We start from the raw sequence: 23,032 nt of genomic DNA on the forward strand, positions 1-23,032 counted from the left end.
ATCACCTTTGGTCATAGCTGCATGATTTCGGAGGCAAATGATGCTGCGAGAATTCTTGGAACCTTCTATAACAGATTCCTCGGATTTTAAACACTTATGGTAGGTATCGAAAAGTAATCTATGCCAATTCAGAAAAAATGAAGTAGCTATTAGTAGGCTTCACTGTCGCATACATTTTTTAAATTTTTATTTACACATGACTGCTCTAGCACCCGCGCCGATTAGTCATGTGTGTAGGGTAGCAGAGAACATATAACCTTTTTTATTTCTGGTCGATTGTTTATTAGCATACGAAAACTAACCCTAGAAACACCACTCTGTGTTTTTGGATTACATTTAACTGTTCCGAATGAACTATCTTTGGGCGCCTCTACATTTGGCCATAGCAACTGGAAGGTCAGCGCTGCCATCCACGATTTCTTTTTAGAATCAATGTGACTTAAACTCTGAATACAAAATTTCAAGCCTCCTTTTCTTTTTCCCAAATTGAATGTGAATGGTTTTATTTTGCAGGCTCTTCCGTCTCTATCTTTCGACTCTAAAACTTATCCACTGTAAAATTTTGACCTCTTATTTTGTACTTTATTTTGACCTACCCGATTCTTGGCCAAGTCACCAGAGTGGGTACGTGCCAGCATGCTACAAGGGTCTACGTCTACATCTATATAGCAGTTGCAGAAGAAGAAGAGGCGCTTGCTTGCATCCAACGGCATTGGAGCTTGCAGGTTCTTCCTACGCAAAAGCCACTGCCCGGTCTGAAAGCAGTACCTGAAGTATTAATTCCGGCGAACATCCCCGACGCTCAAGACAGGTCACCTGAAACCTGCTGTTATAGGCCCTGCTAAGGTTCGAGAGGGTGGGCCTTCCGGTCAAGGTAACAGTTGCCGCGCACTGATTGTACATATGCAGCAATGAGTTGGGCCGTCCAGAATAGATGGGTGATTTGCCAGCGCGGTCTCTAATCAGCAAACTACGTAAGTCATTAGTCTTAGCGGTTCAGCAGCAATAACAACTTCTGCCTTGTACAGCGAATTTGTTAAAGGTACTTCTGCAACGCTTTTCTTGCCGCGGTGGTGAAAGCGGTAGGTGTAAGGTTGGCATGTCATGGCGTGGTCGGTATAACAAAGCTCAGATATTGCGAAGTTAATGCATAAGCTCGGGTATACTAATGAATTTGATCGTCTAAAAATAATTCAGTATGTTCCAAATATCTTTAGCCAAACTTTAAAAATATGCAAGTGCACCGTAGCTTGACAGAACCAAGGTACAGTTGTTTGCTGTAGCTCGGAGATACTGAGATTATTTATTTCATTCCACCTTATTACATAATTAGTCTTAATTATTTTATTGAACTACTCAATTATTATAGTTAGATGAAAAGTGCCAATGAGAAAAATGTAGAGCAACATGAAAAACTCCGGATTTAGCTTTCTCTTGCTCAATACGTGCTACGTAAACGTTTTTTTCGAACGTGAAAGAAGGCCGCGAATACACGAAAAATTGCCGCACTCGAGGCACTTTGCGTGTATTCGCGGGTTCGTCTTGTGGGGCAGCTCAGCAGGTACGGCGCTCTGATGCTGCGCACAAGGTCACGGGTCGGATTCCCTGCCACTGCGACTGCAATCTTGTTGGAGCAGAATGCAGAAAAACTCACGTACCGCGATATGAATGCACGTTCAAGAAATCCGTTTGCCGAAATCGATCCGGTCGCCCTCTACCACGGCGTTTATTAGATCCTAGCTGCCTTGAATTGAGGCGTTAAGCCATACTAAGTATAGTAAGTAAATATATTAGGACAGAGGTAACCTGCTCCCTTCCTAGCCCATCTTGAACTGGACCATCACAGTCAGCTGGCAGTCCCTACAATAAGAGGGAAGAGATTCCCTATTTGCTTTCACAATATACTGGCACATGCGAAGTTGCAGTCCAGCGCCTGTGTATGCCCTTTATATGTATGCGTGTGCGTGTCAGATGTAAGTACGCTGCTTCAGTAACATGCGAAGTGTATTGAAACGACCTGCGTGCGTGGTACGGCCCGAAGGGCGCTCTGTGCGTCGGCGCAATAGCGAAGAAAAAACACTTTCGTACACTGGTCCTTGTCTTCAGGAACTAACGTATCCCACGCATTGCGCAGGCCTGGTCACCACCAGCAGCCACGTCCAGTGAAACGAGACAGGTCGACTGCACATCAGCATGAACACCAACCAGTACGCCACCAAGAAGACCGTGGCGCAGGGCTTGCTGGACGTGGCCCTGCTCACGGCCAACACCGCGCAGCTCAAGAGCGTCATCCAACGGGGCGCCCAGCAAGAATTCTACACCCTGCTGTTGGTGCTCCTTAGCCTCTCCATAGGGCTGCAGGTACGTACACATATACGCACGCTTCCGGCGGACAGCCGCAGTGCGCATGCGCACGCCGAGAGCTTCGACAGTTCGAGAGTTTGGACAGTTGGTTAGTACATGATTTAATAAGAAAACCGTAAAAACGAAACGCACACAAGCAAGAAGACGACGAAACAAAGCCTCATCTTGTCGTATTCTTAATTGTGGACTGAAACACATACTTGCCGAAAAGAGGACAAGCACAAAAAAAAAGAAGACACATTGCCACCTGTATTGTCGTCAGTGTGTTTTCCCGCTTATGTGTCCTCTCTGCGGCGGGTGTGTCTAAGCATATACAAACTCGGACATGAAGCAGTTTGCTATTGGGCTTTGTGTTTTTCGCGGATTTTAATCTTCAGTAATTTGCCTTGTATTAGTAAGAATAGTGCGCGAACACGGTCATGCTAGCAGTATAGACAGAAGTCAAAACGCTTTCTAGAACAGGTGAGCCGAGGGTTTGGACTGCGCTGGTGGCCCATAGGAGACCTTTAGCTGAAGTTGCACAGTTCACTCCATTCACTGCGGCATATCCTAACACATTGCACTCAAAGCATTGAACCGAAACGCCAGTGCGCGTGCGCGTGGCATTCTTGCCGGCAGCGGGAGGTACAACGCTTTCTTTGCTCCGCTGCCGAATGGATAAGTGGCGACCAAAACATGGCGTCCATGGCGCTCATCCGCATCCGCAATGGCTTCCTGCGTATGCAATCAGCAAAAATATGTCCTTCGAGATTAGCTTCTGCTACGCAGATGCAGCGGTCACTGGGCCTCTTAGACTTGTCGTCCTTGTCTATCCAGTACTGCCCGAAACGCTGCATACACAATGCTCATTGGCTGAAAATGCTACCTCGGGCAGTCCGGGACAATCAGGGACGCATAATCAAAGAGCCTCACGGTATTTGAATTTGAACACCACGTAGACGGTGTGCGAGGAATGCGACAATGCATCCACTTGGTTTCTTTGTAGTTTTGAAGCCGAGGTGACTGTGCCTATATTGCCTCACATTGAGACGCACACGTGAAGAGCCCAAAATCAACATAGTTCTCGTCAGTGCCCGAACCGGCCTACGTGGAACCTGAGTTCAGCTCAGCTATATACTGTGTACAGCGATGGCGCCTTGTGCAAAATTGGCTAGTAGGAGCCTGTGCGGCTGCATTTAAGTTACTCTTTGCCTACTCTGTCGCCTCATTCTGTGGCAGCTGCTTTGACAATGAGAAGGGCGCTCTAAACTAATATTTCGATCTCTGTACCAGCTCTTGTAACTTAAACTTGCAGGATAATATTGCAAGAACCAACTTTTTCCCGACTCCCCCTTTAGTCCCTTGGAGAATAAATGAAAATTGATTTTATTTGACATGATGGAAATTGAATGGAACAGACAATAAAACGTGTAACGTTAAAAGACCAGGCAAGCGTACTATGATATAAAGTTGGTGTAGAAGGCGTCATGGTTCCGATCCACAGGTAGAATGGGAGTTGGCTACGTTGTGCAATGCGCAAAGTAGAACCGTTGGTTTACAACATTCGTCTCAGGAGAAGCGAAACGTAGTTGAAGTAGACAGGAAATTGGGTGGTGTGATGAATGAATGAATGAATGAATGAACTTTATTCCCCTTTTAAGAAAGGGGAGGAGCCGGGGGGAGAGAGGGAGGTCTAAGTAGTCCAATCCCAGCAGGCGTCCATCACCACATTATGTGGCTAGAAGTCCGTCTACCAGTCGTGGTAGGCCTCCGCTACCTCCTCAGCCCACCTCAGGACTCGGTCCTGTAGGGTGGGATCGGAGCTGCGCAGGGCAGTCTCCCACAGCTCCTCGCTACTAATTAATGGTTTGAGCTCGCGAGGGGGAGTTTTGATGGGGCATTGCCACATGATATGGGAGAGATCTGGTATGGGGACAGGGCAAAATCGACACTTGGGTGTCGGGTATGTGGCGGGAAAGAATAAGTGCAAAGTGCGCGGGGTAAGAAAAGTGCGAGTTTGTAGTTGTCGCCACAGTATCTCTCTTTGGCGCGTTCTAGACACAGAGAGAGGTGGATACAATAGGCGTTGGTTTCTGTAATGTGTGCAAATTTCATGGAATGTGATGAGTGTGTCTTTATTGTTGTGTTGTTGGGAGTCATTGGGTTTTAGAGTTAGGCCCATATTTGCGGCCACTCGGTCCGTGAATCCTCGAGCAGCGGCATGTGCCATTTCGTTGCCATGGAGTCCTTGATGTGCTGGAGCCACGGAGTAAGACATATAGGAGGTGAAACTCCCGTCAGCGCGAGCGAGCGCGGGCGACCAGATAAAGTCACAATTGTTGCATGCGCCGACGCTACCCTATGCAGTGGCGGCACCATGCGGCGCGTCGTAGAAGCAGCAGCGGAAAAAAAAAAAGCAGCGCCCGGCGCTCACTCCGGCGGCACCCGCTCAAAGCAGACGACAAGCAGACGACACGGGTGTTTGCTTCAGCGGGCACGCCGTAACCGAACTGTGTAGGTGCGCGCACTCAAGAAAACTGTTTTGTTGTGTGCCCATCAAAAAAAGCAACACGTGTGGCAAACTTCCGCTAATCTTCCTCTTATCGCCAAGCAGCTAGGGCAACTAGTTTTCGCGAGTCTTATAAAAAAGAAAAGGAACGGAAACACATGCACGGCGGCATCCTTCCTAAGCGCACCCCTGTGAGCACTAGAGCGAGAAACAAGCGGTCGCCCTTTGAGCGATTAGGAACGAGATAGCCATCAGTTTCGCAAGCGCAAAAAGCCGAAAACCGCCCGCCACGGAGCAAGATAGCCCTGGCTACAACCAGAAGCTACGTATCATCTTATAGCTGTCATGGAAAACGCGTTTTATTTTTTACTGTGCTCAAATGGCTGAAGCGTAGCAGCAGTTGCTTTTCGGGCTACAAGCGGTAAAGAAGCGCGCTAGAGTGCCCTCAGTAGAAGTCAGGCGCGCGCGGCCGAACGGGAGCAACACTCGACCGGTTGCCCTGGCAACCGAAACAGCGGTAATTTCTTCCCATGCCGCCAGGTGCCGCCAGCATGAAAATATATCCGCGGGCTTGTGACCTTTTCTGGTCGCCGCAAACAGCGGAGTTTCCACTCCTATATTTCTTGCTCCGTGGCTGGAGCCCATACGAGAGCGATGTCCTTTTCTGGTGGGTGAGCTACAAGCAGAGAGTGCGCGAGGTTGTTAATGTAGCCGCTACTGAAGTTCCGGATAGCAGTCTTAGAGTCACTAATAATGACGTCGCAATCGGGTAGCCCCGATGCAAGTGCAATGGCGGCCTCTTCCGCGTCACCCGCCGAGGTGGTCTTGACTGATGCTGAACAAACAGTATTGCCCTGGTTGTCTACGACCGCTACAGCATAACGATGGTTAGGGGTGTAGGCTGCAGCGTCCACATAGTGCACTCCTTCAGCCTGTCCATAGCTGCGTTGTAGCGCCTTGGCTCGATGTTTGCGGCGTTTGACATGAAATTCGGGGTGCATGTTTCTGGGTAGGGGCTGGATGTGGTATTGGCCATGTATGTTCGGAGGAAGTTGATGTCGCCTGCTCTCGTTGAATGGTGGAGCACGATGAAGTTGTCTCAGGATCTCGCGCCCAGCTTCAGTTGTGGTGAGTCTATGGTATTGTGATGATAGATGGGCTTCGGTTAATTCTTGAAGGGTATTTAGTGTGGCGGTGGCCATCACCCTTTGTGTGGATGCTCTAATTGGCACACCAAGAGCGACTTTGTGTATCTTGCGAATCAAGCAATTCACAGTATCCTCTTCCTGCCTAGAGAGTGAGAGATACGGTAGTGCGAAGGTGATTTTGCTTAAGACAAAAGCCTTGATTAGCTGAATTAGTTCCTTCTCTCGAAGCCCTCCGTGTTTGTTGGAGATTGTCCCTATCAGGCGCAGCGTATTATCTACCGTTGTTTGTAGTGTTTGCAAGGTATGCTGATTTGCTCGGTTGCATTGGAGGTGTAATCCTAGGACCCTTATCCTGTCTACTTGGGGTATAGGGTGCCCTTCAATCGTGAGTTGGATATTCGGGGGTGAACTCCTGAAGCGTCTTGTGGGGCGTAGAAGGAGAAGCTGTGATTTGGTGGGGGAGCACCTGAGATTCAACTCGTGACCCACTTGCTCGACCTGATCAATTGCGGCTTGGAGGGTGTCTTGGATGTGCCCGTCAGAACCTCCGGTCATCCACAGCGTAATATCATCCGCGTACAGTGTGAATCGGAGGTCAGGAATCTTCTTGAGAGTGAAAGCTAAAGGTCGCATAGCCAAATTGAAGAGGAGGGGAGAAAGTACTGCCCCTTGGGGCGTGCCAGTGCTTCCTAAACTTATTTGGCCAGATTGTTCGCTGCCTAATTGTAGCGTCGCAGTGCGCTTCGTGAGGAAGCTGCGTATATAGCTGTAGATTCGCTCCCCGCAGTTTATGCTGCTAAGTTCGCGTAGTATGGCCAAGTGGGACACGTTGTTGAAGGCGCCTTTGAGGTCGAGGCCGAGCAACGCTTGTGTGTCACGTGCGTCGCTCGGTTCGATAATGTCTTCTTTGAGCCTTAACATGACATCCTGACAAGAAAGAGATTTGAAGAAGCCTGTCATTTCCGAAGGGAACAAGTGATTATGTTCGATGTATTTGGAGAGGCGTAGGTGGATTACGTGCTCCAAGATCTTCCCTATGCATGAAGTCAGAGAAATTGGACGGAAGTTATCAATGTGAATTGGCTTATTCGGCTTTGGAATGAAGATCACTTTGGCTGCTTTCCATTGTTGGGGTATCTCTCCCTCTTCGAGACAGTGGTTGTAATACTCGGTGAGTTTGCTTATGGATAGCTCATCGAGGTTTCGAAGCGTTTTATTAGTCACAGAGTCTGGGCCTGGTGCCGTGGTGGTTCGCACTTGGTTGAGGGCATGTCGAACCTCCGCTTCTGTGATGGGGCTGCAAAGCTCCTCATTGGGTTCACCAGCATAGTCAGGCATGGGTATTTGCGTAGAAGGGGGCATATGTTTGGAAGCCAGGTTGCTGAACATGGTCGGCAGGTCGGCTGTATGTTCATGCAGCAGTTTATTCATCTGGTGGTTGTTGTGCGTCTTAGACGTGGTGGGGTCAAGCAGGTGCCGGAGCAGTTGCCAGGTCTTTTTAGTGCTGAGAGTACCATGCGCTCCTTCGCAAACCTGAGTCCATTGCTGCGCCGCCAATTTGATAGCATATTGTTGGATCTGATAGTCTAATTTGGCGATTCGGATTCGGAGTTTACGATTGTAACGTGCTGTTAGCCATTTCCGAAGTAAAGCTTGCTTCACTTCCCACATGTGTAGTAGCTTGGAGTCAATTGTGGCCAAGGGTGTGTCTAGCGGGAGAGTGGTGGTATGGGCCTCTACGTCTGCTTGCAAGGCGTTCGCCCATTGATCAATGTCGGTAATGGTTTCTTCATTAGTGTTGCAGCGAGATTTTCTGAATTCTGTCTAATTCGTAAGCCTTAGTGGTTTCGTGGCTAACGGTCTGTGCTTAAAATCTACACGGAGTTCAAGGATGTAATGGTCGCTTCCCAAGTTGTTTTGAAGGTTTTGCCACGTCGCCTGAGTGATGCGGTGAGTTAAGGTGAGGTCGGGGGATGTATCCCTACTGACGCTATTTCCTAGCCGGGTAGGAAGAGTGAAGTCATTGTAGATGGTGAAACCTTGATTTTGTATGTGCTGCCATAGAGCTCTTCCCTTAGGAGTGGATGCGGAGTGGCCCCACATTTGATGGGGGGCATTGAAGTCGCCCGTTACGACTAGCGGCTGTTTATTGGCGCTAGCTTTGGCCTGGGCAAGCATGTTCTCAAAGCGGTGGTGTCGAGCATTGGGAGGGCTATAAACATTCAACACGCATAGGGTGGGTTGGGTGTGGCGGTGTGGGTGGTGTGATCAGATAATGAAATTTGCAGGCATAGGATACGAAGTCGACTGATGTAAGAGAGGAGTAAATTGTGATTAATCGTATTGCGATTGCGTTCTTTCTGCTGTTAACGTAAAGCAGGCTGATGATAAAGAAGAATGCTGAAATGCTACGTTGTGAAAAGCCGGCATCTAGCTGAAGGAAACAGGAGGCTATGGAATGAGTCTGTTCAGTTTCAAGAACACGAGGCGAAGGGGCCAGGTAGCGAGCGACCGAAACAAATGGTGGCGCGAAACTTGGGAGAGGTGGAGGCGACACGCAAGTTCCCGGTGGAAATGCATAATGGACGAGAATTTAATGGCATAAATAGCCAAGAAGGAAGAAATAAACTAGGAGGGGGCATCAAGTCATGCCACCAGCCTTGGCAAACCAACTCTCCGTGACGCCATTCCTTTCGCTTTTCCTCGAAAAATCAGCCAAACACGTGACCTCTGAGACAGCGTATTGGCTGAGATTGTTGGGTTTCCAGTAACGTCTAACCCATGGGCACTTGTTCGGCTGCTGTATCATAGGTAATGGCTGCGGGTCAAGAGAACTGAACCCTACCGCGTGCTTTCACGTGAAGAGTACTTACAGGGCTGACTCGTTTGGCTTCAATCGTGTGGCACGATACTCACTTGTAGATTTTATTCTTTCGTGTCATGAATGACGTCATGACATCGGGTGATGCCGATGTACACACTGGTAAAAGGGAGATATGAGGCGGTTTAGAAACTGAATGCGCATACACAACAGAATCCTCAAGTATTTTGGAGCGGAAGTTCACTGTTAAAAGCAAATATATCCTGGCACACTATTCAAGCTGGACATTGTTACTCCATATTGGGCTCCTCCATATCGCTGTTACTACATATTGGTTCCGTAATTCATTCTGTAATGACGGGGTTTCGAGCCAATAAGCTCTTAAAATATGGCGAATTGGAAAATATGGTGGATTCTGAGTGTCTAGAACAACACCTCTGGTCCGGAGATCAAACCCAGAAATCCAAATAGTTCTTCAGCAAACGAAGCTAACCAAAGGACTAGCTGATGTCAGGATGAAGGTAAATGATTGGGCAATTGAATTTGCAATAAATAAGACCGCAGACATATGAAATCTTGCATAATTGCAGTCCAATTTCCAGCAAAGCGGTTTCTGTCAAGCAGTACGCTGCATAAGAAACTCAAGAATCCTGCTGTTCAAACACGCACTTGAAGGCCATGCCCGCACATGACTCATCCGTTTGAATCGCTGCCCATGTATAACGCTTTCGACATTTGCTAAATATATATACGTCCCATATCCATAAGCGCAGAACAGTACCTAGTAAACATTGCACACACACACACACACACACACACACACACACACACACACACACACACACACACACACACACACACACACACACACACACACACACACACACACACACACACACACACACACACACACACACACACACACACACACACACACACACACACACACACACACACACACACACACACACACACACACACACACATATATATATACAGTGAAAGCTCGTTAATTCGAACTTCAATAATTCGAATTTATGGATAATTCGAACTGTACGATTTGGTCCGGCCAAGCTCCACAGAAGTCTATGTATAAAAAAGTCCGTTAATTCGAACGCGAGAAGGTTCCCTCACGGATAATTCGAACTACGCTCGCCTGGCACACGGCCAGAGAAACGCGCCTACTGCCTACACACAAGGCTGTATTGCCTCCGAAACGGAGAGAACGGCGAGAGAAGGCAAAATCGGAAAAAATCTAATCGACGCGGTGTCAGCCAGAAGGCAGCGGCGGCTGCCGCCTCTCCGTTCTACGTAACCTCCGAGACTTCTTGCCCGTTGCGAAGCTCGGAGGCTTTCCAAATCTTGCACAGCTGCTAATGTTGTGCGGAGATGGCACGGCAAGCTCCAAAACACAGCGAATCAAGTACGTCGCAGCTGCGCTTGCAATCAAGAACCAACGAATCAGGGCTTTCGCCACCTTCACATGTTCAGCGTCTTTGTCTCAGCAGTCTTCATCGGTTGTGCACCTCTGTTTTCAGCTTAGGGGGTATCGGCCGTCGCAATTCATTGTGATGGTGTTAAGCCTCGGCTAACGTTCGTTTGAGTGGACATCGGTGGTGTGGCACAGTCGGACCCAGAGCTTCGACTTGAAGATGGCGTGTGCCCGCGGCACACGCCATCACTTTCTGACACGCCAAATTTCTGACATGCCCTACTGCTTCCAAATCGCAGTGTACTGTTGCCCTCCTTCACTTTCGTTAGTTCGAACTTTCGTTAATTCGAACTGAAGCGGCTTCCCCTTGCGGTTCGAATTAACGAGCTTTTACTGTATATATATATATATATATATATATATATATATATATATATATATATTTGGGACCTCTATAACGCCTTTAAACAGGGAGAAAACTAAGGTTTAGCAATTTCACTTGGCCCTTACGTAAACCTGTGGAGCAAATGATTAATGACGCGGAGAGATCACGGGTATGGTAGGGCACACGCACGCACTCACACACACGCACACGCACATCAGTCTTTCGTTCAAGCGCAAACCACGGCCCCTCGTTGCTTTTTCAAAAATGATGATGATAGCGTTAGCTGCCTTCAGTCAGACAGTAACATAGTCTTGAAGATGTCTTGATCTCGTTCGTCGTCACTAACTTTGTGCTGGCCGAGGTAGTTCTAGAGCTGTTGAGTCGTGGTGTCCTCATTCCTGTCGACCTAATCCTCAGTCACATTGCGAAATAGTTTCAACGGACATGCATTTGCTGTCGTGGAATACAGGCAGGCATTCTCGACACGGAAGTTTACGTCAATGAGTCCGTACTTATCAGCAGGAAGTACCTAAGGCACAACACAAGGGCCGTGATATTTTAGTATTGGCTGTTTCGCTTGGCGATTATGAGAAAGCGTTTGATTCTGTCGAAACCTCAGCAGTCATGGATGCATTACGGAATCAGGGTGTAGACGTGCCGTATGTAAAAATACTGAAATATATCTATAGCGGCTCCACAGCCACCGTATTCCTCCATAAAGAAAGCAACAAAATCCCAATAAAGAAAGGCGTCAGGCAGGGAGATACGATCTCTCCGATGCTATTCAGAGCTTGTTTACAGGAGGTATTCAGAGACCTGGATTGGGAAGAATTGGGGATAAAAGTTAATGGAGAATACCTTAGTAACTTGCGATTCGCTGTTGATATTGCCTTGCTTAGTAACTCAGGGGACCAATTGCAATGCATGCTCACTGACCTGGAGAGGCAAAGCAGAAGAGTGGGTCTAAACATTAATCTGCAGAAAACAGTCATGTTTATCAGTCTCGGAAGAAAGCAGCAATTTACAATAGGCAGCGAGGTAGTGGAAGAGGTAAGGGAATAGATTTACTTAGGGCAGCTAGTGACGGCGGATCCGGATCATGAGACGTAAATAATCAGAAGAATAAGAATGGACTGAGGTGCGTTTGGCAGGCATTCTCAGATCATGAACAGCAGGCTGCCATTATCCCTTAAGAGAAAAGTCTATAATAGCTGTGTTTGACCAGTACTCACCTACGGGGCAGAAACCTAGAGGCTTACGAAAAGGGTTTTATAATGTCATTTGTCATGAAGACATAATGTATAAGTCAATGTCAGTTGGTCAATGTCAATGTCAATGTCAATGTCAGTATAATGTCATTTGAAGACGATGCAACGAGCTATGGAAAGAAGAATGATGAGTGTAACGTTAAGGGATAAGAAAAGAGCAGATTGGGTGAGGGAACAAACGCGAGTTAATGACATCTTAGTCGAAATCAAGAAAAACAAATGGGCATGGGCAGGACATGTAATGAGGAGGGAAGATAACTGATGGTCATTAAGGGTTACGGACTGGATTCCAAGAGAAGGGAAGTGTAGCCGGGAATGGCAGAAAGTTAGGTGGGCGGATGAGATTAAGAAGTTTGCAGGGACGACATGGCCACAATTAGTACATGACCGGGGTTGTTGTTGAAATATGGGAGAGGCCTTTGCCCTGCAGTGGGCGTAACCAGGCTGACGATGTTTCGCTTAAGTGCTTGCTCGAAAACTTTCTTAGCTTCTTCTCGTAAGCATCGCAAGTTAACTGTCTCACATTCTACGGATGCGAGTCAGCGAACTGAATAGCTAGTCTGGCATCTTGCTCTGGCATATAGCCGTAGAGTAGTTCAAAGCTTAATTTTTCGTCATTTTGCTGACTGATGGCTTTAGAATAAACAGAACCTAGTGCAAGTGTGTATCCCAGTCCCTACGGGTCACGTACTCTATGGAACTCAATATCGCTGTTGCTAAAACTATGTTGGTGCGTTCCAACTGCCCATTTGCGTATGGGCGGGGCGTTGATGCCAATGTGATCTTGATTCCTCGCGAGCCACAATACTCTTCAAACAGTTTAGTGCTGAAGAAAGAGCCATGGTCCTAGACTATCTTGCGAGGAGCTTCATACTCGTCAATAAATTACCACATACGTGACTTCAGAGCTGGGGAAAGCACGAAAGTGCACAAACCTATGCAGATTGTCAACGAGGACTAATATTGACTGCTGAGACAGCTCTTGATGTATGACCATAGGCGGTCCAGGTGAACGATGGCCTCAGCCCTGACGGAATCGGTTTGAGATGTCCTTAGTGTTTGCGTTCAAGCGTGTTGAGGAATAAGCATTCCATGCCCTGTCGTATATGTTACATCACGTAGGAGGTCATTTTACTATTTTACAAATATATCGACACACCAGCGCACATATGTCGTCAGCGTTGCCGTTGCCTCGAGGTTCGGTATGAAGTCCAAGGGCGACAAAATCGTCGCCGCGTGCCATGTGCTGTATGCGCGAGTGAAAGCGTGCAAGGGGCTCAATCTCGCGCACGGAAGGGAGGTAAGCGAGGAGAAAGCCTGCTATCTTCCGTCGCGCACAAGGCTCCAGGGAGAGGCTAGGGAGGGAGGAGCGCGTTCTACTGCGATGACTTGAAAGCCATCTGCTGTGGGAACAGAGCTCGCCATGCGCTGTGTTTTCACGGTGTCGTTCGTGTTGATGCGAGGCGTAGCACGAAGGTCAATTCGCTCGCTGCTGCTGCTTGTGCATCTTCTCACTCCAGGGTGTACGGCTGCTGTGTACGGTGTGGCCGCGTGGCCCCTATCTTGAATGCGATCTAGGTAGATACACAGCCTACGCATCTAGGCGCACCGCGTGGTGTTCTCGTCGCTTAGTTCGTGTTGAAGCGAGAGGCCGCACAAAGCTCAATTTACTCGCTCTTGCTTCCGCACTTCCTTACTTGAGTGTTTTGATAAACAGTCTCCGCAGTCATCGTGTTACATATGTTGATCTATGCTTGTGCGCGCTTTACATCATGCTTGTTACTTTAGTTACACTGCATGTGTTTACAAGTTTATACGGCTCATAAAACTAGTATAATTACTTTGTATACCTGTTCACTAATTTGCTATCCCAACCGATGCTTCACCTCTTAGAAGAAAGTGCGACTTTTTTGGGGAACCAAAACTTATACTGATCTGTGAAGCAATCTTGTCCGTAGCAAAATATTCACCAAAGACATGGCACTTTACCACAATGAACTTGCTGAAGCTCTTCGCCAATATACGAATAGCTCTCTCTTCGGGCCACCATCTTGATAGCCATAGAAAAGTAGGGAATTCATTAGCTTGAAGCTTTTACCATTACCTTGTTTTTTTGCTGCTCGTTCAGCTAGTGGATTTAGTAGGACGTCAATTTCCTTGCGCAATATATTTTTGCATCTGGATTATGCTAACTTTGTCTTCTGCAGGCACAGCGGGACATGAACACAACTCGGGGTGTTCCACAGGGTCAAACTTTTTAGCTCTTCTTCATGCTCATTATTCGGTGCCTGGTCCAGAGCATCATTATGCATCATTTGCGTATCTCATTGCTGCCTAATTGTGCAGTCATACTCATTTAGTTGGCCAGACCACATTGAAAATTTTAATTTCACAGACTTGCAAGTGTTTTGATGAACTGTAGCACTGCAGTTTGCCACTCTGGTGAACTTAAATTCCAATAGAAATCGTCTAATCTTTCCTGTCACTTCACAACATCCAGAAGTTTAAGTGGGCTTTAGTGATACTTCTACTTTATTTCACATGCTCATCGACTGGCACAGTGCCCATCGATGCCACGCACTACTGTAATCTTTCTGTTGAAGCACACCTTTAGGACTCGCATCAGTATGCTTTTCAGTTCACAAGAATTGTAAAATGGATTCTAACGCAAATTTGCTTTTCAGCTCGTTGAAGGCATGATAGCATCTTCGGACCACTTGAAGTCTGTGTGAGTCTTGAGAAGACGCCGCAGTGGGCTTGAATGATTGCATATACCGGCAAGAAGCGCCTGGCAAAGCTTGCTAGTCTAGCGAAACGCTCGTCAGTACAAACCACTGGAAGTTACCTGCCAAATTCTCATGTCACTCACATTGGATGGCAATGGCACTCCAGTGAGGGCGGCCAACTTTCGTGTATCTGGCTTGATTCCTTTGGTTGTGAGCACAAAACTTGTGTTTTTGCAATTGTACACGTGGACAGACGTAATGGGATCTTGCCTCGGAGATGGCACCAAACACCTGTAGTATTGTGGCCAACATGGCCAGCCAGTCGATCCGGAACAAGTACATCGTCCAAGTAACATGTTGCCGCACTCGACCCAAGTGGACCAAGTGCCTTGGAAATCATTCTTTGGTAATGAAGTGGGTCATTATTTAAAAAACTATTTGCATTGTTCAAAGCAGTACGTTTCTTTCTGCATGAATAGCTCTTTCATAGGAATATGAAAGTGTAACCATGCACTATGTCCTTCACGCTGAAGAAGTTGTTTCGTGCATGACGATCGATCACGTCATCAATTATCGGCAGCGGAACGCAGTCTCCCACCGTTGGCATGTTCAAGCGGGGATGGTACACTACGATCCTATATCAGTCGTTTTTTACTAAACTGAATGGACTGTTGTTTCCAGACTCACTGTGTCGGATCAGGTCACAAGCCTTAAGTGTGTCGGTGATTTGTCGAAGGACTTGCCTTTCGGCCCATGGAGCTCTGTAAGGGGGCCGAATCACTGGTGTACGTCCCGGTTTTTTCTGAATGACTATGGTTGTCACATACGTGAATCCTGGTTCCTTGGAATGCACTGCAAAGCCCTTCCGGTTTCGTTTCAAGAACTCACACAGCGCTTCCTTATGTGCTTCTTTCAGAGACGTCCCAAGCTTGATGCCCTCAGCCTTTAATGGTGATAGTGCTCTTACTACTTGCTCAATGAAGTTGACCGCTTGCAGAGGAGACGCTGACCCGCCGGGATACTCAAGCTCAACACGATCCTCACGCCTGACTACGTGACCTTTCTCTATGGTGATGTCTGACTGCAATGTACCGTGGCTGTCAGGCTTGTCTTCTCATCTTTCAATTCACACAAGCAGTCGATCTCATTTGCTCTAGAGTAAAGCGTACGACCGTTTGGTTCCACACAATTCGAAACCGCTGTAAGCCACTGCACCGTGTTGCACCGAACTTCACTGCACCAACACATTGCGCCAAGCTTTGCCTTCTCGTTGACTGGCAAAGCAACTCATTTATAGTGGCTTTTAATATTGACCTCAATGAGTAACGGGAATCGCATTCCTACAGCAGCCTGATTGATGGTGCCTTCTTTTTTCGGAAGCACAGGAATCGGTGAGTTAATCATGTCTGTTCTCACGATACAATCAGGCACTGTGAAGGCATCGTCGGCAACTACGTGCATCCTCACGCATTTGAAGACCGCCTAAGTGCGCATCGACCTCGCACATTGTTTCACAAGTTCCACATATACCGTGGATCTGTTCATTGCAGTTTCGGCTGGCTGCTACTTTCCTTATGTGAACGACAAATTTTGACTTGATTAGGGGGATCTGTGCACCATTCACCAGAACAGAGATTGTCGGCTCCTCATGGACGTTTGCAGTTATCAATGGCTGCGACCATTTCAGGCATTTCTTTCTCATTCTCTCTTATAGTGCGATAATAACTCTATGGACACTCCAAGCGAGTTATTGCCGTCGTCGTCACCAAGAGGTTCCATTATATTCAGGTATATGTATGGCATATGCCATGCCATGCTATAGACATGCGATATATGCGGGTTATTTTGCGCACTATTGTATCACTAAAGTTGCTCCTACCAGGTCTTACATTATTGACAAAACAATGAGCGAAAGCTCTACTTCTCGAGGTACTACTCCCAAGGTCGATGTCTGCTCGAGTTTGATCTTGAGCCGGCGGCGCGCAAGTGTGAAGGTCTGACGTGACGCCACGTGATGGGCTGCATAGAGGTGTCGCAGCTACCTTCGCTCGAGCCTCGCCACTGTGTACCATGTGGTTAGGCAAACGTGTATAAAGCGTTAAATATAGTCCGACGTAGCCTGAGCGTGCGCACACGTTACGTCACGTTGGCGAGAACAACAACGTCTATTGTTCGACCTATGGTTCGACGCAACAAACCTAATCGGACGCAGCCAATGCGCTCCGACGCACTGCGCGTCGAGCGACGCTGGCCCGAGCACTGACACCGTCCGACTATAAACGATCCTTAACAGCTTCTTCGCCGGCGCTTGGTCACTCAGTTTCGCCATTGAAGAAGCACGCGCCGGTGCGAGCGTGATAACTCTTCGCTGCAGGCATCAGGCTGAGTCTCAACATTACAGTAACCGAAGTTCTAACTACGAGCAGCTACTTCACAGACCATAAATTAGTCTTTAGTCAAACCACAGCAAGACAGTGATGAAGCCTTTGATGTCCAATAAAACGAAATTGCAATCGTTGCTTCATGTTTGGGGCGAAACTGCGATATTTTATACTTTCGCGACCTTGAGCTTATACACTTCGCTCGATTCCGGCAGACTTGCCATTTGATTGAGCTCGACGAGCCCTTACTTCGCGGCGATGTCGTCAGCGAGCGCGGAGAAGGTAGACATTGTGACGCCCGTCCGCAGTCACTAGCATGGGCGTCTGAGTCAGAAGTTTCCCAAGGAGCTGCTGGATTTGACGCAACACATGCGCCGACGTCTGCAAGACGCCCACTTTAAGAGTCAGGCCTAGCATCGTTGCTCGCCATAGCTAGCTGTTCTACGCAGCAGCCCGTTTCTTGCAACGGTCGCAAATATTCACGAATGTTTAGTGGTCCTCTTAATGGTCGAAGAAGCCGCATTCACATCCCACTGATGATGTGCAAACAAAACCGGTCATGACACGATGGAACATACGTCACTAGTATGGTCGGAGCGCGCACATGCACATGTACACCACAGCCTTCCGCGCCAACTGCTGCCTATTATTTCTTTTTGGGTAATGAAAATGATTGTGTTCGACAACGCTGTCTCCCGCTAACGTCTGTAATTAATGCACATACTCAGAAAAATTGCTTGCTCGCCCCTCTGAACATGACCCTCACTTTCTGTAAATGTAAATTTGGTACATATTCTTTCACGCCACTCGGAAAACACGCGTATCATGTCTTTGAGCGCCTCTAGTCGCACTGACAGCATCGCTCGAACGCTACAATTCACCGAAAACGCTCACCGAAACCCCACTCAGCCGATATAGGTCCATCGAAAACCCGCATTCACAGTGTAGGTGGTATATGTATGTACAACGAGGTACAGGTGGCTGGACCGGACGCAGTATTATGGTATCTGTGAATGGCACGTCAACACGGGGTTCATGAAGTGGTGGAAAAGAATCGCATAGCTATGAATGCACTGGACTAGATCATCCTGTTTCCTGCCAAAATTACTAGAGGGAATCCTGACGCTTGTGTGTACCGCGGGACCTGCAATCAAAGTAGTACAACCAGAATGGAAATGAAGGTTACTATATGGATTTGCCTAACATTGATCCTTAATGTCTTAAAACACCGTTGCAATTGAGCAAATTAAAAATTTCTAACAAGATCCTGCGTTACAAGTACAACTCGCAGTCATTTTGCATGTGCGGGAAGTCCTTGGGTTTTGCGCGTTTAGGAAGATTGTTTCGATACCTAGGCTCGTAAAGGCAGAGAAAGCGCAGTAAATTAATCGACATGAACGTCTGAGGCCCCCAAGCGCAAATATCAGAAACCTCCACGTGCCAACTATCATTCTAACGGTAGCTGAACGAACGCAGCGCCAAAGTTTATTCTCCTGATTTTTACATATGGCATGTATACATATACATATAGTTACGTATAGTTACGTATAGCTACATATAGCTACGTATCGACATATGGCACGCATAAGCAGACAACTGTTTGCGCATTCTTCGCCTTTCAAGGCGGGCGAAAAACTAGAATTGCCTAAAGAAAAGGAAAACCCGGGCCTGTAGAACCTACACACGCCATTGCCCCGCGCATATGCGCAGGTCATGGTGGGCGTCGTGTTCCTCCTGGAGGGTTTCATCAACGTTAACGACGAGAAGAACCACCGGCTCGCCGTCATCCTCAACAACGTCTCCACCGCGGGCGTGTTCGGCATCACGGTCGTCAACATAATGGTGGCCTCCTTCGACGGCCGCAACGGCGCCGTCGGCCTGGTGCTCCAGCAGCCGTCCAACCTGGCCAAGCCCTCGGGGCCCCAGTGAGCTCGGGTCGCTCAGCGTCCATGCCCGGACGACCCTGCGGCGTCGTTACATCGGTTTTGGTCGCCATGTATGGACTCGCCGGCTGTTCTTTCATCTTGCTGTTCACGAGAGGATCCCGCGCAGACTTCATTTAGTCTCTTCGTGAATTTAATTAAGAAGCGCACTTTTCCGCGACTAAAGCGGTGGAACCGCGTAGGCCCACTCGTCCGTCGCTGAATGTCTCGACAACCCTCGTCTGGAGACATGGGAGCTGGCGAGAAAGCGGAGACGACGTGGAATAAAGCAGTGTCTCCTGGTCTCGTTTAGACTTAAACACTTTCTGAACAGTTGTTAAAATTCATTCTCGTTAATCACAAAGACAATAATGGCAACAATACCAATGACATTCAATAGAATATAACATGCGCCGTTCAAACTTTGGATACATGAACAAAAACACTCTATGGTTTTGTTGAAGGTGCCAAAACGATGATGGGATTGTTGCATGTAAATGAATATTTTATGTGATTTTATGTTTAAAGAGTTACCCGCCACGCTGGCCGATAGCGGCTACGGCTCTGCGCTGCTGAGCTCGACATCGCGGCTCCTCATCCCGGCCCTGGCGGTGTTGGTAGAAATGCAAAAGCGCTCGTGCACTGAGATTTAGGTGCGCAAAAGAGAATCGCGGGTAATCAAAATTGCACCGTAGCCCTCCACTCCGGCTTGGCTTATAATCGGATTGCGGCTTTGGTACGTAAGATCAAACAGTATAATTTTCTTTTTTTTTGGCGCTCTCGGAGGCGCACTCTCATTTGGACCACCTGGGACTCTTTAGCGTGAGGCTAAATTTTAGCGCATGGGCATTTTGGCTTTCACCCCGCATCGTAAGAGGGGGCCACTCATCGGGATCGCACCTTAGCCCTTGTACTATACAATGCAGCGCCATTGGCAGCAAGTTACTGCGGGGTGTCGCTGGCCGCATGATTTGCGGCACCTCTGTCGAAGTCGCAGTATACAAGCGCAGATTTGAACCACGCTCGATTGATTCACTTGGGTCACTGACGGTGGGACTGGCGTACTTGTGCACCCGTCCCACCGTCAGTGCGTGGATGAAAACTTAAGGCACGTCACGGCATGAAACATAGATCACTAGGGTTGAGGATTGGGCGCGTTGGTATTGCATTCTAGAACTGGTGCAGCGCAACACTACAATGGAAGAAACAGCAGTTGGAAGTCAGCGCTCTGTTGCTTTATCTGACCGACTCGGCTTGTTTCTTCCATTGTTTGTTGCGCTGGACCAGTTCTAGAATGACACATAGAATTGCCCCACTTTAGGGGAAAAGGGCACGCAAATATGAACTTAGTAAGAAACAGGCCAGAAATCAGAACCGCTAGCTCTCTTAAGTACTCAATAGATTGTTACGTCACGAGAGAGAGAGAGAGAGAGAAAAACAACTTTACTGGTCCATTGTGAACTGAAACGCGTTAAGCGTCTGATGGGGTGGCTCCCTCTTCGCGGGCTCCATATGCTTCCAGGGCCGCCTGGCCCCTGTGGATCAGTCGGAGCTGGTCTTCCAGGGCGGGGCTGGACAGCATGATCTCCCATCGCTCGGAATGAGTGGGGATAGCAGGGGGGTTAGTTATGGGTATAGGTGGGGGGTGGTCAATGGAAAAATTGCACTCTCCTATGACGTGCCGAAGGGTGCCTAATGCATTGCAGTGAGGACATGTGTTCTTATATCTCTCTGGGTACATTTTGTTCTGGAGGCAGGGGTGGGGAAAGGATCCTGCCTGGATTTGCCTGTATATTGTTTGTTCGGCTCTGGTCAAGGAGTGGTGGGGGTGCGGGAATGTCTTCCTGCCGTCCCTGTAATATCTGACTATATCTCTGTAATTTGTGATGGGTTGCCATCCCCTTGCATCCTCCTCGTTGGCCCGGGAGTTTAGCGCTCGGGCCTGTTGATGAGCATATTCATTGCCCTCAACTAAGGAGAGAGCCGGGACCCAAACTAATTCGATTGCTTGTTTAGGAGGCGTAGCTTTACCAAGAATATTTAGTGCCCCAAGGGACACCCAGCCAGATCTGTAGTTCTTGTATGCAGCTTGTGAGTCCGTGACGATCTTGGTGACGTTTGGTTGCAGGAGTGCGAGAGCTATCGCTGCTTCTTCTGCTTCCTCCGAAGACGGAGTGTAGATTGATGCGCAGGTGACCAGCTTTTCTAGCCCGGTGACCACGACTGTTGCCCTCGTGGAGCGTTTCGATAGAGAGGCGTCTGTATATAAAACAGTGTCGTCTTCCTCCAGGGTCCTGGAGATGGCTCTTGCGCGGGCGTCGCGTCGTCCGGCATGCCTTGTGGGGTTCATGTTGCGTGGTAGTGGTTTGCATTCCAACTTCTCACTCAGCTTTTCGGGTAATTGGTCGTGGCGGGTGTAGTGCGATTCTTGCCATCCTAGCTTGCGGAGGACGCTTCTGCCCGCCTTGGTCTGGCTAAGGCGTACCCTTTGATTGGATAGGTGGGCTTCTACGAGCTCGGCTACTGTGTTGTGCACTCCCATTTGAAGTCACGACAGCTGCCTGCGCATACATCACAGGTGACCTTGCACACTCTGATTTATTGAAGTGGCGTCTCTATACTTCATACCTCCTTCGAATTTGCGATTTCGTGCACGCTGCGACGTGTTTGCATAGGCTCAACGCACTTCTGGTTTTCTGTTAGATACTTATAAAGTGAGTGAAGAATACCTGTAATGGTGCAAAAAAATCGAGACCGTGGGTGGAGTCAAACCTTCGTTTTCCAGCATAGAAGCCGGTCCAGTGCTTCGACCATTGGGCCACGGCTTTCAAGCACGCTTCTCTCACGCACGCTACTCTGGTGGGAAGGTTGCTCTTTGAGACGTGTGGCAACACGCACGCGGCCTGTTCTAGCGTTATTACCTCGTGACTGCTGACGCTTTTAGATACGCTGCTTTAGACTGTACTGGCTTCGGGATGGACCAATATTTTATGTTATATGTCTCTAAAGTGAGCAAAGGTCCACTTTTATGCTATCGCATTAATTATTGACGTTTGTGCTGGCGTGTGACCTGCAGAGGATGCGCTAATATACACACTATAATGATCTGTTCGGGGAAGGAGCTCCAGGAGAGAGAGAGCGGAAGAGAGAATATACATAAGAGAGAGAGAGAAACAGCGACAAAAAGGTAAAAGTGGTAGTTGCATGTGAAGCGGCATAAACAATACAGTAACATTGTGCGAAATTCTCGAATCGCAATTCGGTTTCTCGCGAAACTGCTTCTTTCGTGAAGTTGCAATCACAACTTCATTTTCTTTCACTTAGAGCAGATACATTAAAACATTTTGGGCATATGGCACGCATATAATCAAATAAGGCAAATCAAGCGGACAGTAGCAGTCTTTGCGACGCAATAAGCTGTTTAAAAACAAAACAAAAAAATGTCTTCATCTACTCTTCGCAAACCGATGACATGTACAAACTTCAGATCCTTCTGCCGTTTCGTGCAATGCTCATCCGTCACAGCTTTACAAACCACCAAAAGCTAGCACAAGTCTAAGAGAGGTGCGTCTACGGTCAGTAACATATCTTTTGTTTTCGCTACGAAGCGTTCTTAGCAAGCGAGATGATTTGTCTTCCATCGTTCGTGACTGTGCCGCCGATGTGGTCTTAATGATATAAACATGGCTTTTAAATAAAATTGTTGACAGTGTAAGTTACACTGTCGTAATTACTATAAGCTTTTACATCTGATCGAAATGGAAGAATGGGCGGTGGTGTACTGATTTCAATATCGAAGCATTTTTACAGTGAGACCCCCCCCATTCGAATCATATCCTCACTAGAATTGAATGCGTATATTTTCGTTTCTGACGTCAAGTAGTTATCCTTTGTGCCTGTTACCGCGCACCTCAGTCTTGTTACACGTTATGAGATTCCTTACATGACACTTTGAATAGCATTCTGGTAAGATACCCGAACTCTCTCCTTGTAGTTTTTGGTGACATTTATTTCATATATAGATATATAATAGGACAGCAGGGGGGGCATTCTGTAGGAGCCAACTTAGTTGACTGTCCAGTTCGGCCACTGCTGAT

At 47.8% G+C, this 23,032-nt stretch overlaps 1 protein-coding gene across 3 annotated transcripts; it reads left to right on the top strand.

The window, feature by feature from the left end:
• The first annotated feature begins 679 nt into the window (after nt 1-679).
• LOC135916265 (ninjurin-1-like) lies at nt 680-19,255 on the top strand. 3 transcript variants are annotated; one of them, XM_065449589.1, is made up of 3 exons: nt 680-874; nt 2,135-2,361; nt 18,724-19,255. In XM_065449589.1, exons 2-3 carry the CDS (start codon nt 2,194-2,196, stop codon nt 18,940-18,942), a joined length of 387 nt encoding a protein of 128 aa, XP_065305661.1. In that variant the 5' UTR covers nt 680-874; nt 2,135-2,193; the 3' UTR covers nt 18,943-19,255. The 3 variants fall into 3 exon arrangements, with proteins under 3 accessions (XP_065305661.1, XP_065305663.1, XP_065305662.1); XM_065449591.1 differs by having other exon boundaries at nt 680-846; XM_065449590.1 differs by having other exon boundaries at nt 859-974.
• The last annotated feature ends 3,777 nt before the right edge of the window (nt 19,256-23,032 follow it).

The sequence above is a fragment of the Dermacentor albipictus genome, chromosome 6 (assembly GCF_038994185.2).
Source record: "Dermacentor albipictus isolate Rhodes 1998 colony chromosome 6, USDA_Dalb.pri_finalv2, whole genome shotgun sequence".
NCBI classification, from domain to species: Eukaryota; Metazoa; Arthropoda; class Arachnida; order Ixodida; family Ixodidae; genus Dermacentor; species Dermacentor albipictus.